Source organism: Tremella mesenterica, assembly GCF_000271645.1.
Source record: "Tremella mesenterica DSM 1558 unplaced genomic scaffold TREMEscaffold_3, whole genome shotgun sequence".
Lineage (NCBI taxonomy): Eukaryota > Fungi > Basidiomycota > Tremellomycetes > Tremellales > Tremellaceae > Tremella > Tremella mesenterica.
Window position 1 is genome coordinate 405,188 of NW_006711227.1, and position 16,647 is coordinate 421,834.

The 16,647-nt window shown below is 52.3% G+C and overlaps 7 protein-coding genes across 7 annotated transcripts; 4 read left to right on the plus strand and 3 right to left on the minus strand.

The window, feature by feature from the left end:
* Positions 1-51: 51 nt before the first annotated feature.
* TREMEDRAFT_56579 (uncharacterized protein) lies at positions 52-769 on the plus strand (the record flags this gene model as incomplete). Its single annotated transcript, XM_007003322.1, has 1 exon — positions 52-769. A coding segment is annotated over exon 1 (667 nt), but the record flags the coding sequence as incomplete, so codon positions are not given.
* A 1,815-nt stretch (positions 770-2,584) lies between these two features.
* On the plus strand, positions 2,585-3,029 carry TREMEDRAFT_68055 (uncharacterized protein; the record flags this gene model as incomplete). The annotated part of the gene is made up of 2 exons (XM_007003617.1): positions 2,585-2,683; positions 2,727-3,029. 2 exons carry the CDS (start codon positions 2,585-2,587, stop codon positions 3,027-3,029), a joined length of 402 nt encoding a protein of 133 aa, XP_007003679.1.
* A 34-nt stretch (positions 3,030-3,063) lies between these two features.
* On the minus strand, positions 3,064-5,613 carry TREMEDRAFT_38178 (uncharacterized protein). The gene is made up of 3 exons (XM_007003240.1): positions 4,429-5,613; positions 3,561-4,384; positions 3,064-3,510 (listed from the first exon to the last, which is right to left on the minus strand). Exons 1-3 carry the CDS (start codon positions 5,560-5,562, stop codon positions 3,300-3,302), a joined length of 2,169 nt encoding a protein of 722 aa, XP_007003302.1. The 5' UTR covers positions 5,563-5,613; the 3' UTR covers positions 3,064-3,299.
* Positions 5,614-8,091: 2,478 nt separating this feature from the next.
* On the minus strand, positions 8,092-8,891 carry TREMEDRAFT_18663 (uncharacterized protein; the record flags this gene model as incomplete). Its single annotated transcript, XM_007003108.1, has 5 exons — positions 8,092-8,270; positions 8,317-8,522; positions 8,570-8,645; positions 8,690-8,786; positions 8,832-8,891. Coding segments are annotated over 5 exons (618 nt in total), but the record flags the coding sequence as incomplete, so codon positions are not given.
* Positions 8,892-9,448: 557 nt separating this feature from the next.
* TREMEDRAFT_60930 (uncharacterized protein) lies at positions 9,449-13,119 on the plus strand (the record flags this gene model as incomplete). Its single annotated transcript, XM_007003379.1, has 18 exons — positions 9,449-9,662; positions 9,704-9,928; positions 9,966-10,167; positions 10,391-10,629; positions 10,666-10,896; positions 11,002-11,128; positions 11,173-11,197; positions 11,239-11,338; positions 11,387-11,426; positions 11,599-11,647; positions 11,671-11,738; positions 11,777-11,821; positions 11,867-11,935; positions 11,984-12,048; positions 12,201-12,238; positions 12,525-12,680; positions 12,704-12,907; positions 12,958-13,119. The coding sequence occupies 18 exons, from the start codon at positions 9,449-9,451 to the stop codon at positions 13,117-13,119; spliced, it is 2,259 nt and encodes a 752-aa protein (XP_007003441.1).
* Positions 13,120-13,180: 61 nt separating this feature from the next.
* Positions 13,181-14,529, minus strand: TREMEDRAFT_29190 (uncharacterized protein; the record flags this gene model as incomplete). Its single annotated transcript, XM_007003211.1, has 5 exons — positions 13,181-13,808; positions 13,856-13,967; positions 14,016-14,213; positions 14,288-14,371; positions 14,442-14,529. 5 exons carry the CDS (start codon positions 14,527-14,529, stop codon positions 13,181-13,183), a joined length of 1,110 nt encoding a protein of 369 aa, XP_007003273.1.
* Positions 14,530-14,767: 238 nt separating this feature from the next.
* Positions 14,768-16,507, plus strand: TREMEDRAFT_43159 (uncharacterized protein; the record flags this gene model as incomplete). The annotated part of the gene is made up of 10 exons (XM_007003280.1): positions 14,768-14,890; positions 14,949-15,032; positions 15,073-15,187; positions 15,243-15,313; positions 15,361-15,395; positions 15,441-15,721; positions 15,769-15,867; positions 15,927-16,009; positions 16,058-16,208; positions 16,242-16,507. The coding sequence occupies 10 exons, from the start codon at positions 14,768-14,770 to the stop codon at positions 16,505-16,507; spliced, it is 1,308 nt and encodes a 435-aa protein (XP_007003342.1).
* Positions 16,508-16,647: the final 140 nt, after the last annotated feature.

Here is a 16,647-nt window from a genome sequence, read left to right on the forward strand (position 1 = left end):
CCTCCCTCCAACCGTCTCCATGTTCGTATCCTCGACGCACATTCTCTCATACTTACTTGCCCCTCTTCATCATGGTCGTCACTAGCCCCTCTAGCTCCCCCGACAGTATCTCTCTGCCACGCTATAAACGACATGGTCCGGCAAGACATACCTACTCGAAGAGAGCCTCCACAAACTCCCGTACACTCGTCCTCGAACCGTCTCCGTCTGATTCTAAGAGTGGATCGTATAACTTCCCAGAATTCCCTTCACGTAAACGAGCCAGGAGGACAGCTATCAGCGACTCCGCATTATCAGAATCCTCTGCCAGTATACGGAGCTCTGGCAATGACAAAGACCTGGAGCGGCCAGAAGATTCCTCCGACTTTACTCGACATCAGGATTCGCTTGGCCAAAGCAGCGCTCGAGGAAACGATCAGAGGAGGGATCTGTCCATTCCCCAGTCCTTGTCGGATATACCCCTTAGTGGTTCTCCTTCTATATCTCCATCGACTCCTCCCAGAAAGAGGTCCTCCGGCCACCCTACCCTCACACCACAGTCCTCCCCTCGGGACTTGTCAGCTCTCTTCGCCGCGGTCGCTCCCGCGAGCTCTTCAGCCGGACGAGGAAAGGACCATGGTAGCCCTGGAAGCGGTAGGAGTGGATTGACTCGCATAGGGATGAGACGAATGCTCACCAAGACGCAAAGTTTGGGACAAGAGAGCTCGCCGCGGTACGGTACGCCGATGGATGACCTAAACAGTCCCTTCAGGGTCAATTCACGACATGTTCCACCCGGGACCCCTTCCCCCTCAATGTCCAGAACTCGATCGCTACCAAGCTCGTCAGGCATTGCTCCAGAAGCTCCCTCCCCGATCGATCCTGCCACACTTTTGGAAAACACCTCAAACGTGGACGCCCCAGGTTCTGGCGGTCGTGCCAAGCGGACATATGGTCGGTTCAGGACGATTTTGGAGGAAACCTTGTTAGACGGTGGAGCTCGGAGCCCGGGACCCATAGCAAGCTATGACAAACTCCGGAACAAGTTTGCTGTGGATAATACGGACACGGATCAAGGTAGCAGTTCGGTCAACCTTCTTCCCGTATGTCCTCGAACTCGAAAGGCTTGATAAGGGCTCATTTGCAGTTGTTGCTCAGTGCTCGCGCACCCGTACCTGTCACAGACATGAGAGCGATAGGAGCGAATCGCCGACTACTAGATGAACTCGCATTATTCATCGACACTCTTTCGGATCCTGTGGTCAGACAAGGTGTTAAACGAAGCAGGTAAATGATTATTCGCCATTCGTTGTTCCGCTCTGACTGCAGTGCTCTGGATCTACTGTCCAATCTCGCCCACGAAGGATGGTACACAAAAATGAAATCCTGTGGGAAAATTGAGCAAGTCTTTGAAGCCCTCATGTCGGCCCGGGGAGACGGTGACGAGGTGAGATCCTGAAGTCGATTGTTTGTCCTAAGCTGAAACCTCCAACTTTAGCTTCTGGATAACGTCTGCCTCCTGTACTTAGCAAAGCTAGTCCTCGAGAATGATATAGTCCCCGTGGTCCTCGCCGCACCCAGCCGCACTCTGTCTTTTCTGGTTGAACAGTTGAACGCGCGGAATGATCACCTAGGGGAAGTTACCTTTGTTCAAAAGGTCTCAGTTAGTAGACCCAGAAGGCATATCGTGAGGGTTGCTCATTAGTAGTCTCAAACTTCCAAGCTGCGAGCTCTGGTAGCTGAATTCACTTCCCGACCTCATGTGAGTGGATTGTCGTCCTCTCAGCTGACCAGTAGATTACCTCACGGAGTCTGGCTTCGAACGCCTTAGCATCTCTGTGCTGTGAAGACGTGTTCCCTCTCATAACCGATCATGTTTCTGAAACGACTCTTGGAAAGAAAATCCGCAAAGCTCTTGAATCGGAGTTGCGACTATTAGGGAAGCCGTCAATACTTCATGGTATCCAGTCGGTGAGTCCCTCATCAAAGCTGCTCATCTCATGAACAGGATGGCTTCTCCTCGGCAGATGTGGATCTGCAACATATGCGACAATGCCTTGGCATCATGTCTTTCCTCGTGGGCCGATCTGAAGCAGTCTGCCAGCAGCTCGAGCATTGCTTTGACTTTGCCTCATCCCTGCTGAACGCCATCGTGATCTCGACAGTCTTGGTGTTACACGGGGACAGGGCAGACGGTGGTACGTATCACACATATCATGTTGGGTGCTGGTTGACGCAGGACAGGCCTGGTGGTGCTCGAGTCACTCAAGATTTTAGCCAACATGACCAACGCGAGCACGCTCTGGGCCGAACAAGTTGGTCGATCCAACACACTCAACGGCCTGTTCCGAGCACTCTTACAAAGAGACGTCTTGGCTCTCGTTCCGGAAACATGCCCAGAGGTGGCTGACTTGGCTTCCAATCAGCAAGCGGACCGATCAGAAGAACTCGTATGCCTCGTCCTGGCCTTACTCGTCAATTTGGCGAGAGTGAATACCTCGCACATCGCCCCATTGGCAACCGTCGGTACGCATCCGACATTGTCAGATCCTGAAGAGAGAGAGAGAGAGCTGACGTTTCAGAGCTCAGCGACACGTGCACGGGCATGGGAGGGTGTCTCACGCAATGTCTCTGTTCTGGTCGACGACCGCTGATTGCTCATCTGGTGGATCTGTACAAGGCAATGAAGTCTGCCGATACAAAGGTGAGCAACGAATCGTATTGCAGTACTCGACCGCTAAAGTCAGTCCGATCTGCATCTCGTATCGGGCTACTCGGCTCTACTCATCGCCAACTTATTGACCACCACGTCGTCCTTTCGGCAGCTTGTGCTTTCACTCCTCCCTGGTGACAGCTGCCGAGAGAAACTTGAAGATGTCTTCGGATCGTTAGAAGAGCTCCACGGCTTGCAATCCATACTCCACAGCAAGCTGATGAAAGAAGCCTCACTCATCACGACTGGCATCATTGAAGATGACGAGAGCGGAGCTGCGGAAGATTTTGTAGGAAAGACGATTGACGGTATCAAACAGTTGCTAGAGTTGCTGTGAATCGTGTGAAATCCTGTGTCACAAATACAGTTGTGTAGAGCAATTACAGAATGCATAACGATAACTTTGCGCGCTAGATCATGACGTTGTGACGGTACCTCTAAAGGAGAATGGGGCGGCAGGAAAGACCGAGGGTAAGGGGGTAGGGGGTGTAATGTGGGAAAACGAAAATGTGAGACTAAAGCGTGTAGCGAGATCGAAGATGCCCCGAATAATAATTACGAATCATTAGTAACCAAATGCCTTGCTCTCTATCGAAAACTTTCACTTCTAAGCCGACGCTTCATCAACCTCCCGCAGGGCTTTTTCCCACTTCATCCGTGGTGTCAGCCGAGGTGTGCCTTCCACTATGATCAACGAGACGAGTCTTTCGAGGTCGTCCGGGGAGGCAGCTATACTCCGCACTAGCAACGCCACAGCCTTGTAGGCCGCTGGGAAGTCGACCGCATCGTCATCGAGAGTGCTTATTCTACTTTCAACACTGCATGTCAGCACTTGAATTGACATGGAGAAACGGACAGCACGGCGCACCTTTTTAGTAACAACTCAGGCGAAATTACTCTTTCCTCTATAGACTTTTTCCACCCTGAGGCTATAATCTCTCCGTCTTTGGTCTTTTGAGTCCGGAACAAGTGGTCTAGCAATCGTGTTGCTAACAGCAAGTGATGTTGTGTCGGTAGAGCACGGAAATATTCCACGATATCGGAGGGATTCCGAGTTCCTATCAATCCCTTGTCACCCCACAGTTCCTTCATGTCAAGTTCTATCTTGTCCAAAGCTTGTTGTTCACTCATGCCGCTCTCCTCATCTGATGTTGTCTCCATTTCCTTCGCTTCGTCTTTCACTTCACCAGCCTCCGCCTCCTCATTTGGCATAGGCTTTGTTCGCGGCTTCAAGGTTATCTTCTTTCGCTGAGGCTCTTCTTGCTTCGGCTCCGCTTTGTCCGCTGCTTCTCCGCTGAGTACATTAAACTTGTTGCTGAGGTCCGCGGTGGAGGCTTGTCTCGACATGGGAGGCGTGACTAGCGACGTTTTTCCCTTGCGTGCAAAGATCCCCGAAGGTCCGGTGAAAGAAGGAGCGTTCGGCATGGTCTGAGAACTGAGCTTGCCTAGGTTGGAAAAATCGGTAGGCCGCTGCGGCGGTCGGCCGGTGGGGACATTCTGCCATTCACCCGTTTGCGGCCCATCTCTTCGACCTCCCGCTCGGGATCCACCTCTTGAGATAGCATCTCGACTTAACGCAGCCGACTTCTCCGCTTGTTCTCGCGCCGCTTGCTCGTGCACTTCGGCAATCGTCATGACGCTAGATTGAGGTTTCCGAGACTGCCACCCGCTTCGCCTCAGATCAAAGACATCCTGTGAATTAGTTGCCGATATGAAAATAAACTGAATGTACGAACCATTATCATGAAACGTATTCTGGAAGGAAGCTTGTCACCTTTCAGGATGACGCTGAGTCGGTCAAATATCACGTCCATATTGTCTTTTTCCACTTCATCGTACTGGCCTCCAATTGTAGTGAGAAGTTTACAAGTGGACTCAATGTCCTCTTCATCGGGACTGTCAAGGTTTCCGAGGAGTCGTCGCAGACATTGCCTGATCACGTTTCGAGAGATCATCTCGAGCTTGTACAGCTCCCCGATGAGCTGAACAAGACCGAGACCACGTCGTTTGGCTTTTTGAGCGGCGTAGTACTCGTCGCTGAGCATCGGAGCCTCGTCCCCTTCCCTGTTGGCCAGCTGCTGCTTGTCTTCTTCACTCCGAGCCGCAGCAGCCGTCGCAGTGTCCTCACGCGCTTTCCACCCATTCTCGAAATCCACTTGACAACGACCTATCAGATACCGACGGAAAAGAACACCTCCAGATATGACTTTGCCATCCTCAACTGTTTCGCTGACATTGGGGTTGAGACGCTCGAGGATGAGACGGCAGAGTCGAGCATACATCTGCGACCAGTGAGCTTCGTCTGTAGCCTTTTCAAACACCAGCTTGATGACCAGCTTGAGCGACGTGCCATCCGTTTCGTGCTCGGATTTGTTTGCCCATTCCAAGATTTGCTGTGCGATGGAGTCGAACTTCTCGGCGGTCAACTTGTTCAGCAATGCTTTGACCTTCCGCTCCACGTAAGCGGGCGACCCCTCGTCGTTGGATGGTCGCTGAGCTGACCACGAATTTGCTGAAACGACCAGGGGCGACGCATCGTCTGCAGGTGGTGGAGGCTGTCTCCTCGTGCCGCGCTGGCTGCCGCGAGCCACACCACGAGATATCATAGGCGTGAGTGGTCCTTGACTAGGTACACGACTCGGACGATTCCTGTCGGCAGCACGCAGCGGGCCGGATGCGAAACTGCCCATATTGCCCATGTTGAAAGTTCCCATTCCCTGCGAGGGAAGCGGACGCGTCATACCGAGTCCCACGGGTCGTGCCGAGCCAGCTGTACTGCGCTTGCGACCGAAACCGCTCGATGCGTCGGCTTCAAGACCGATCTCGCCCAATTTCGGAAGATTCGCAGGTTTCTCCGTGCAGATATTCATAAATTGAAGTAAGAAGTCGCGATCGTACCTGAATTTGCCTGGCTGAGCATCTTTATTGAGATCGGGGTTGGGAGGGTGATTGGGAGATGGATACGTGATGGCGCTGAGGTTAAGAATAGGAGCCGCGGTGACAATTGTGGATGAGGTGGGCGATGTCGCTTGCGATGGGCTGGATCTAGACAGCGCTGACACGGGCTTGGGAGGCAAAGTCGAAGAACCAAGTCTGGGAGAGGGTAGGGGGGACGCAGAGACAGGTGGGGGTAACAGAGGCTGGGCCGCGACCTCGCGAATTGTCTGACTGTCATCGCCTGGAACTGGGGAGATGAGTGCAGGGGCACGACCGGCCGCCCGCTGCTGCGAAGCAGAAGCGTTCGCCTCGGGAGCGGTATGCAGCGGTTCATCTTCGCCTTCCATCTCCTCCTTGAGCTCGGCCGTCTTGAGCTCAGCCGTCTTGAGCTCAGCCGTCTTGAGCTCAGCTTCCTTGTCATCTGTCTCCTTCCGTAGCTCTGCTTCATTGCGTTCAACCTCTAGTCCAGCCAATGCAGCTGTTTTGATAGATTGTTCGGCCTTCATCTTCTCAGCTTGGACCGCGACTTCGGCTTTGATCTTTGCTTCTGCCTGCGCCGCCTGAACGTCAGCGTTGCAAAGTATGGCAGACTCACCTCTTCTTTTGCCTTGGCTTCCGCTCGCTGGCGTCGTTCTTCGCGCTCCTGTTCATCCCGTTCTACCTCACTCCGAATTTTTGCCTCTTGAGCGAGTTCGTCCAGACGGAGACGCTTTTGCTCCTCCGATTCCGGCGGTCTGACTATGATAGGGAGCGAGGGCAATTGCCTCTTAGGGGTGGCACCGGCTTGTTCCACCTTTTTCTCTTTGGGCTCCTTCACGTCTTTAGCTACGACGTTGACGTCGAGCGTCGTTCCGTCTGGGCGTGAAAACTTCACTGGGACAGCTGGCTTGCGAGGTGTAAAAGCGGTTGCGTTGACGGACAAATGTGTTTGCGGGGACGGGGTAAAGGAGTGCGCCGCAGAGGCTGGTGGACGCATGGAAGCAATGTGAGGGGGTGTAGGCAGAATGCTAGCTGTACGACTCGGAGGAGTTGGACGAGGACTAGTACCGATACTGTTGGGTAAAGTACTGGGATCTGGAGTCGGTTGAGGCAATGAAGGTTGAGGGCCACGGGGGGAAATGGGGTTTGCGACTGCCTGCTGAGCCATTGGGTTCCACGGCATGTTGTATTGATATCCCTGACATCAGCTGGATCTTAAATTTAACACTCACGTAGAAGCCTTGGGGAAAGCCCATCGCATAGCCCTGAGCGTACGGCAACTCCATAGGCCTTTGCATCGGCATCCCCGGTCTCGCTTGCATCATGGGACGAGGATAGGGTGCCGACATTGGTGATGGAACTGGGGATCGTGGTTGTATCTGCGAAGGGCGGGGACCGTTAGACATGTATGGCCCTGGGGGTGGCAGCATCACGGCTTGTGAGGCGGACTCGCGACGCTCCTTGGCAATTTTGGGACGTGAGATGAAGAGGGAATGGACGTCTAGGTTTTGTTTGGGAGGAAGCTTATCGCCATTTTCGGGTTGTACAGGGACAGAACCGAAGACATTAATGGCAGAATCGAGATGAGCACCTGTCATCGATGGGACGGCCGGGGATGATGATAGCATTGGGGTTTCGGAGTTGACGGTACCAAAGGCAAGGCCTCCCGGCGTCTCTAGCAGCATGAGTATCCGACCGAAGCATATGACGAGAGACGCACCCATATTCAAGTCACCTCCGCTAACCAACAAACTTCCGTTTCGAGCGATTGATATGGGCGCGGTCACTTGACCGTTGACATGCCCGCCAGAGTCGGGAGACACGTGAGGAGGAGTACCTCTGAACCAGGCTGAGGAGTTGTGATTGGGAGCAGTACTTTCGACAGCACTCATCGGTCACGGTCAAAAACGATAAAAGAGATGAAAAAGAAAAGATGACGAGAGCGGCGTTAGAATCGTCGATGAAACTTGCAGCCGAGTGAGCGGCCAACGAAGGAAAAAAGATCGACCGCTGGGGTATGAGCAAGACGACGAGTTTTCTTCTTCTTTTTTGTTGTTTTTTCGATGGAGTGGAGAGGGTAGGTTACCCTTTGACAAGAACAAATGAGAGGGTAAGGGGTCCCTCGATAGTGAGAAGAGGGAGGAGGGAAGGGAAAGGGAAAGATGGGGGAAGCAAAAGGACAAAGGCGGAGATTTCATAAAGGTTTACTACAAACGGGGGGGATCATATAGAGGGGCACACCACTACCTACTACTACATGCACTACTACTGATCATATTGGGTATAGCCTTTGCAGTAGGCATACATCGGGCATCAACAAGTCACAGCTGTCTGTAGCTTGCAGCTGTAAAGCTGCGCACGGTGATATCACATAATCACAGCGCATCGTAATCATCAGTTGCATTCGGTATGTTATGTCGATCGTTTCTTTGACTCACGCCTCACTCGCCGTCCCCTTCTCGCCGTCGCTTCCATTCCTCGTCATCTTCTTCATCATCATCGCTTCTCGCCCTCTTCGACCGGCCGCCCGCGCCAGGGCCTTCCCCTCTTGGAATCTCACCGGGCACACCGGTGGCGTATGTGTCCATCTGGATCTGGGTTCTCAATCGTTCCTGCTCCTGCCTTCGTCTCTCTTCTTCCATTCGTTGATGTCCCCAACCTCCTGCGGGCTGTCAGCCAAGCGATCGTTTTACGTGGTCTAATCTCACCTCGCCCGCTGTCATACTCTTGTCTGAACTCGTCCCGAACCTGACCCCCAGATCTTCCTCGGCCGAATTGCCTTCCCTCCTTGTAACCGGGATCGAGATCACAACGGATGATGCGCTCGTCGACCTTGGTTCCGGATATGTACCGCAGGCTGGCAAGAGCTTCACTGTGCAAGTAGTACTCAACAAACGCAAAGCCGCAGGGGGTCCTGAGTAGATGAGCTGGAGCGTCTGACGGCGGTGACGGTTGACATACTTTTGGTGCCTATCCAAACCCATGATGATCCGTTTGACCCCTCCACCTTCTTCTGGCCTTGCGCAGGCGGAGAACACTGGATGTCAGTAGTGGACATGAAAGGCTGAGGTGAGATCTCACCCTCATACATTTGAGTCTCGGTCGTGTAGAAGCTCAGATTACCGACATAGAGTGTAGTTGACCGGGCGAGGAGACGCCGCTCTGTCTCCCTGTCCAGCTGGTCATGAGCTGTGCTCACGAGACTGATCGCTCAAACACTCACCTCTGATCGATTATCTCTGTAAGATGAAGGTACGTCGAGCGAGGATACCACTTGAGACATGGTGATATCCGTAGCAACATAGGTACAACCATACGGTATCGTCATGTAAGAACTGGCCGCTGGAGAGAATGGGTCACGTGCCCCGTATCAACTTTAAAGATGCCCCCCACTTTGTTACCCCCACCCGATCACCCCCATCCCCCTCTCTCTTCCTCTCTCTCTCTTCCGCCCATCTCACTCCTCCTCTCGTCTTCGTCACCCACTCCGTCGTCAACATGGATACAGATAGAGTGTCTCTTCCCTCTGCCAGAGCTTCAACTCGTGGTCACATTCGAGGAGAATGGATAGTCGCCGTACAACGGAGAAAGGGTACGAGGGATCTTTTCTACTCAACTGCTCATCTCTTAATTGAAAGGTGATGCAGATATCGGGGTAGCGTGCCTTCACCTCGACACCCACGAGGTAAGCCGAGCTGACAACTCGACGGTATGATGATCTTTTTGTGTACTGATATATACCTCAGGTCATTCTTACCCAAGTCAGTGGCGTGTGCCGAAGATGTCAATACTGATCAGTTCATTAGGTAGCAGATAGCACTGGCGAGTGGCGCCAAGTTCATGTTGTATCGACGTGGTATTGACGGTTTAGACTTCGACCGTACCACTCATCATCTGAGTATCTACCCACCCGCTCAACTACTCGTCGCCGAGCTCAACACCTCAGCCCCAGCCTCAGAATCGGTCGACTTCCAACGGTTCTACCGGATTTTAGAAGAAGCTACTGGGATACCGTGCCAACTGGTAGACAAGTCACATTGGAATGACAACGCTGGTGAGCATTCAGATTTTAAGTCGAGCTAATAGGGGTTTCAGGGCTTGTGTTCCTTCAGAGTCTGAGTATTCCTGGTGAAATCAGAGCTTCTGTGCTCATGTCGACTGCCGAAAAGTGGGTTTGGCGTGTTCTTCAGCAAGGCAGCGCTCATTGGCGCAGAGGACATGTCTTGGCAGCTGTGTCTGCTCTGTTCAAGTGGATAAGCGTAAACCGCGATATCACTTTTCCAAAAGCAAGCCTTCGAATCCGCTATAAGGCGCTCAAGGGTAGGTACGAACATTTATGCCCTCGCTTACGGCTCAGGTACCATCTACGTTGATACAGAAACCGTACGTAACCTCGAGCTCGTCAGCAACGCCATCACTGGCCAGAGCTCTGGTACCCTCTATGGTAATTTTACGATCGTCGTTGGGTGCGGTCTCACACTCCGTAGGACTCCTCAATCATTGTCATACTCCTATGGGGTCCCGTCTTTTGAGGAAGATGATCCTTCAGCCGAGCAGCAGTGAGTTCAGCAGCCCATCGTGACTTGCTCACACAGGAGATGTGACTGTTGTCGAAGATCGCCTTGACGTTGTTCAGGGTGAGTCACTCGCGACAAGGAATAGTGTTGTCTCACTTCGCCAGAGCTCATGCAGTCGGCGGAGCGGGCGAGTGCACTCATCGAGGCGTTTGGAAGCTTGCCAAACAAGGTAAATCGGCGTCTGAACCAAGCAAGCCTATAACAGCTTACGATCTTTAGCTAGACATCGAAAGCTTGATCGCACACGTGATTTCTTTCCTGGCCTTTCACTCCAACCGATGACACTAATAGCTATCGAGCCAGGAGCGACTCAGGGGCAACCCTCAGGTGACCGAAAGGCGCATCGGCAAATTACTCCAATTGCGATCATACCTGTCTGGTATCCCACGACTTTCACAGGCGCTCTACGGCTGCATGTCGCCTTTCCTGTCGGTTGCGTCTCAGGTATGTCGCGCGGAGCTTCCGAAAGCTGATCTGAAGACTCTTCACAACCCAGTTATAGGCACATTAGTGACGGCCATCGAAGGTTTGTCAGGTCACCCGAGGTCATGCTCACTTTTGAAGCTTCCTTTGACGAGAGCACGAATGATAAATCCAAGAAAGGCGAGTTTACAAAACGGACCAGACTCTACGCTGTGAAGCGCGGACAAAATGCGGTGCTCGACATCGCCCGCAATGCATATGAGGAGAATGAAGCCGACATTTGGGGAGGTACGTGGTCGTTCTTCATGCGCGGACGCGCATCTGAGTCGTGCAGCCCTTGAGGACTTGAATCGTGATCCGTTCTTATTCTCATCATTCGCTCTGATGAAGCAGGTACCTACAACTACGCCTGCAGGCTACACTGGACTGATGCCGGGTATCTGTACAGCGTCGCTACTGAACAACTGAAGAATCGACGGCCGCCCAAAGAATGGATTGACATCCACTCTTCTCATTCCAAGTGATGGCTAGATTGTCGTAGGAGACAATTAGGCTGACATGTAGGATCCTTTTTTCCACCGCAGACTTGGTCAGTGCTCCCAGGAAGTCTGATAGGTGCTGACGCTCCAGACAAGCCGAAATTATCGTCTCAAGCAATCTGCCGAGGAGGTTTTCCTGCTTAGCGAACAATACGTTGCGAGGATGGTGGGTGAGGTGAATGAAGTGGTTGGTGAGCTGAGTGGGTGCTCCCTGGTGGATGTGTACTGAAACCATGCAGAGGGTTTATACACCTGCATTGAGACTGTGGGGACATTCATGTGAGCCGCGGTCATCAGCTGACGAGGAAAGATCGCCCAAATGGATGTTCTCCTTGCATTCGCCAATTATAGCATTCGTGGGTTTTGCCCAACTTCGCTTAAGGCGACATTATCTAACAATCTACAGGTCAAGCTTGCGGTAAGTGCCGTGATAAGCCCATCTGACGAGCAGTCCGTCCAGAGTTTACTGGAAATCTGGCAGTACGTCTGTTGCGATCTGGGTAAGTCCAGCTGATGTTTTCAGATCAGAAATGGCAGGCATCCTGTTCTCGAGAAAATGTTGGGAGACACACGATGTGTACCAAATGACATGTGAGCATCTAGTCAGCCTATGACGTGCTGAATAGTAGTGCCGCTTCCGACAACGCATCTTTTCGTCTCGTGCAAGGTCCGAAGTCGGTGTCTTTCTGGCGACTTCGTGTCGTCAATTGATTCGTCAGCATGTCGGGAAAGACAACATACCTTCGTCAGATCGGGCTTTTGGTCGTACAAGCTATGATAGGGTGCTTGTGGGTGCTATGACGCTCGTGCTTTTGGTCCGTCGCTGACTAGTTCAGTGTCCCAGCCGAGTATGCATCGTTCAAAGTACACGACGCCCTCCTATCGCGATTATCGAACGATGGTGAGAATGTTCTGGACCACCGTGTAGAACATAGCTCATTTCAGATTCAATCGAACGGTCGCTCTCTACATTCGCGGCAGAAATGGCTACATCGGCAATGATATTAGGTGCAAGATAACCCTATATTGAAACTCGGAATGCTGAAATTTCAGGCACTGCAACATCTACCTCACTTGTGCTCATCGATGAAGTAAGTATCACCCGGTCCATGTAGCTTGCCTGTCGGCTCATGTAGCAGCTCGGGAGGGGCACTGCTCCCCGGGAAGGCATAGGTCTTTCTCATGCCATAGCGGAAGTTTTGATCGAAAGACGGGCGAGAGCATTTTAAAAATTCCCGGACTAAGACTGATATTCTCATCAGGCGCTCACCTTCTTCGCGACACATTTCCACGAACTGACCAAAACCTTGTCGTTCCACCCTGGGGTCATCAAGTGTGTTGACATCTCTTTACCCTTGACTACCTGCTGACGTTCAGCCTTCATCTCAACAGCCAGGTCGCCTTTTTAGACTTCCGACTGAACCTTTATTGACACCACACAGGCTACAAGAGTTGGCGGCACAACGGTTTCTTCTCCGGCCGCACTGCATACATACAAGATTATCGAAGGTCCCGGGCAATGGCAACATTATGGTGAGTTCAAGTCAAGCATTCAGCTTATTGCTAGGGTTGGAGCTGGCAAAAGCGACATGCCTCCCCGAGTCGGTGATGGTGTACGCGCAAGAAATGGCGGAGAAATTGGCGCAACTGGAGTCAAACTGTACGTCTTGATGCGTGAGAGGGTCGACTTGCTGAGGAGAGTAGCTAGAGAAAAGAGTGCAACCAACGCCGTTGCTCGCCGACGCAAGACTATGCTTGACGTGAGTCTGGGTTGACGACTCATATAGCCCTGCCGCTGCTGACAATCCAGCTGAGAGGACATTTGACGCAGATCGTCGCCGTTTCCCGACTCAACGATTCAGATCTGGCCGAGCTTCTGCGCGCCCTACAGCAGCGATGCTTACGAATCATTCATAAGACCTTCCTGATCGAAGATGCGGCGGGAAGACTGAACAACGGCGATGAGGATTGATGGAGGAAGCGATGGTCACAAGAGAGAACAGTGTGGGTATATGTCATCTATGCATTCACAATCACGATCGCAGATGTATAGCGTCCCATGGCACTTCACAACCAGGCCAATGCTCTGACGAGTTGGAGATGAGAGCTTGCTCCTGGACAAGGCGCAATTCTCTTTTACGCGCTTCTTGGGACCGTCGCAAAGGGCTGCTCAAGGGGTGAGTGGTTTCTTGAGACTGGGTGGTTTGAGAGAGCGAGTGAAGATGAGTCCTCAACAGCACCTGCTGGACGACCGAGAGAGCTTTGGAGACGGCGTGAGGAAGGGGACAAGACACGTTCGGTGAATAATGTCCTAGGATCATGGCGGAAAGGATATCGCCCGTGCCGGTGAAGGCGGCACGGATAGTCGGCAATGGGTACGCCCACGTTCGCATCTTTCCTCCGTTCCATGAGCTTGCGAAGCAGACGAGTACCTCATCAGTGGCCTTATCGGATCCTAGGGCGTCGTACCATGGTGGAGTTGGGCTCGGGACGAATTGGGTATATGATGGCGGAGGGGAAGGTAGGGCAAGACCGGCCAGACTGTTAGCCTTGAGGGGTATTGACGAACACACGACATGTGGAATGTGGTATTCGGTGTGCAGGAGACGCAAGGCTTGGTGCAGAGCCGGCAGTGAATCGATTGGGACGGATGTCAGCGTCCTTGGCCCATCAGCAGTGGAAGTCATGTCGTTCATCAGACGACTTACTCTATTTCGAATTGATTAGGGGTTATGATGGTAGCCAGTGAGAGCATCTGCTTGTATACAGGGACAACGCTCGGTGAGACGTAGAGCCCCCTGTCAACGTCTCCCATGACAGCTGAAGGAGATTGAGCTTCCAGTCATGATCATCGTGCAGACAACTCACGGTCGAGAAGATAGCAGAGGTCGGGATTGACATGTCGCATGCTCTTGATCTCTTGAGCGATGACTTGTAGGGCTTCGGCGCCAGGAATATAGCCTGTGAGAACTCTTGAGTGCGTCAAGAGGCCATTGACACGTAAACCGTCAAAGATGTCTTGAAGCTCATCAGGAGTGGTCTTGTGACCTTTGAAGCGCCCATAACCTGGGCGATGAGCGTTGCTATAAGTAGGTACAGACAGACCTCTGCGCCTGACAATACACTGCACACTGACTGACCTGTATGGTTTGAGAAATGAACAGTGTTGACGACGTCTACTTCATAACCTAAAAGTTGCAGAGGGAAGGTTGCCGCTCGATTACCTGACCATGAGCCGGAATCCGGACAAGAATGATTGATTAGTAGTGGTGGTGGAACAACGATCGAACTGACCGACATATCCAGAGACGACGTGGGATTGTATGGAGAGAACTGTGTCTTTGGACGACGAAGGGAAAGGCGACACGACGTCTGTGACCATGATGTTGAACTAAGTAGTAATGTGGAACCCTTATGCCTTATGCATGGTCAGTCGACCATCACATAAATCAAAGCACATGCTACATGCGACTATTCTTGGTAGGAAAGATGTGAGGTAAAAGCGGCCAAGACCGTGATGTGGGACTGTCGCAGGTAAGTAGTAGTACTAGTATGGACGCAGGTGGTAACTTACTTCCCCCAACTCACCTTTGTCTTACTCCCAAGTCACCTTCGTCACCATGTACGAGCCCCATCTGATCGGTCATGACAATGACATTGCTCATTCAGACGGTCAAGGCGTCTCGTTGCTCGACGAACTCGACAGGATCGCTCCCATAAAGAGCTTTGACGCTTTCCCAAAGGTCAGTCGGTCCCTTCAGGTCGACTCGCCCCCTGGTTCTGAGCAGAGCTGATCCTCAGGTGCAGTCCACATATACTTCCCAATCGCGTCGAGGAGCTGTCTTAACAGCCCTCGTAGGGTTCATCATCTTCCTCCTCGTCTTGGTGAGTGTACCCTGCTCGATGATGTCAAGCTCATTGACAGAACGACTTGGGCGAATACCTCTACGGCGCACCTGACTACACCTTTGACGTGGACCAGCAACTGCAGAAAGATCTGCAGCTTAATGTAGACCTGACTGTTGCCATGCCTTGTCACTGTCAGTCTTCCCCAGTCACTCGTTTGATCAGAGGCATCCTGCTGATGTCAGACAGTCCTGAGTATCGACCTGCGAGATGCCGTCGGAGATCGTCTCCACCTCAGCGATGGTTTCACAAAGGAAGGCGTGAGATTATTCGGCATCCTCTTGTCTGGGCTGCTGCTAATCAAAAGACGACTTTTGCAGTAGGAAAGGCTGTCACATCCAAGAGCGTCACGGTTCCTCGACACCGTACATGAAAGCTGACGGCCAGGACCCATCCTACGCCCATCTCAGCATCTCAAGTGATCTCATCCTCTCGGCGAAGGACACCCACTCAGCAAAGATCGTTCTCTGGTATCCGTCGATTATTATCCTCCCGACCAAAGCGACGCACTCGGAAACATGCCATGTTTCGTCCGACCCCAAACAAAGCCGACAACGGACCTGCGTGCCGTATATATGGCAGCGTCGAGGTCAAAAAAGTGACTGCAAACCTTCATATCACTACCCTGGGACATGGCTACATGAGCTTTGAACACACCGACCATGCTCGTAAGTGGAGAATAATTGCGCGACGAGTGACCGCTGAACGGCGTTAGTGATGAACTTGAGTCATGTGGTGCATGAGTTCTCTTTTGGACCTTTCTTCCCTGCAATCGCTCAACCGCTCGATATGACCATGCAGGTCAGTGACAATCGTGAGTACTGCAGAAGTCCTGATTACAAACAGTCTTGTAACACACAACTCATTCGTCAGCTTTCACCGCAATTCAATATTTTCTCCGTGTCGTGCCCACGACGTATATCGATGCCAACGGACGTAAACTCGTAACATCCCAGGTTAGTGTGGTGATTTTCTGCCCCGGTACTCAGCTTACCTTGGCCTAGTATGCTGTCACGGATTATCTTCGATCTTTTCAACACGGCCAAGGTGTCCCTGGTATATTCTTCAAGTACGATCTTGAGGCCATGGCGGTGACAGTCCGGGAACGGACAACATCGCTGTACCACTTTGTGATCAGACTGATTGGGGTTATTGGTGAGTGCATCCGCTTCTCTCTTGACTGACAAGTAGGTGGCGTCTGGACAGTGGCCTCATATGCTCTGCGTGTCTTGAACAGAGCGGAGAAGCAATTTACCAAAGTTGCCAGTCGAGAGAAGCCGCTCATGCCATCAGCTTACACTCAACCGGCATCCGTGGTCGGCAGGGAAGGTCCCAGCCCTCTGCTGACCGGTCGTACTGGCAGTGGTGGGCGACTGCTCTCTAGGAGTAGCAGCCACACCAGTGGAAACGGCGCTCTGCACGGAGATGAATCCGGACCATGGAGAGCTAGATGAGGATCCATGCATTCCGTCGTGAACCAATTGATTATCTTACCTTGACCCAAGTATATATGTATCACAGCTGCCTCGTGCCAACACCGGGACAAAGACCGAGTTCAATTCCAATTAAGCTTAAGTTACCCGTGATTCCCTTT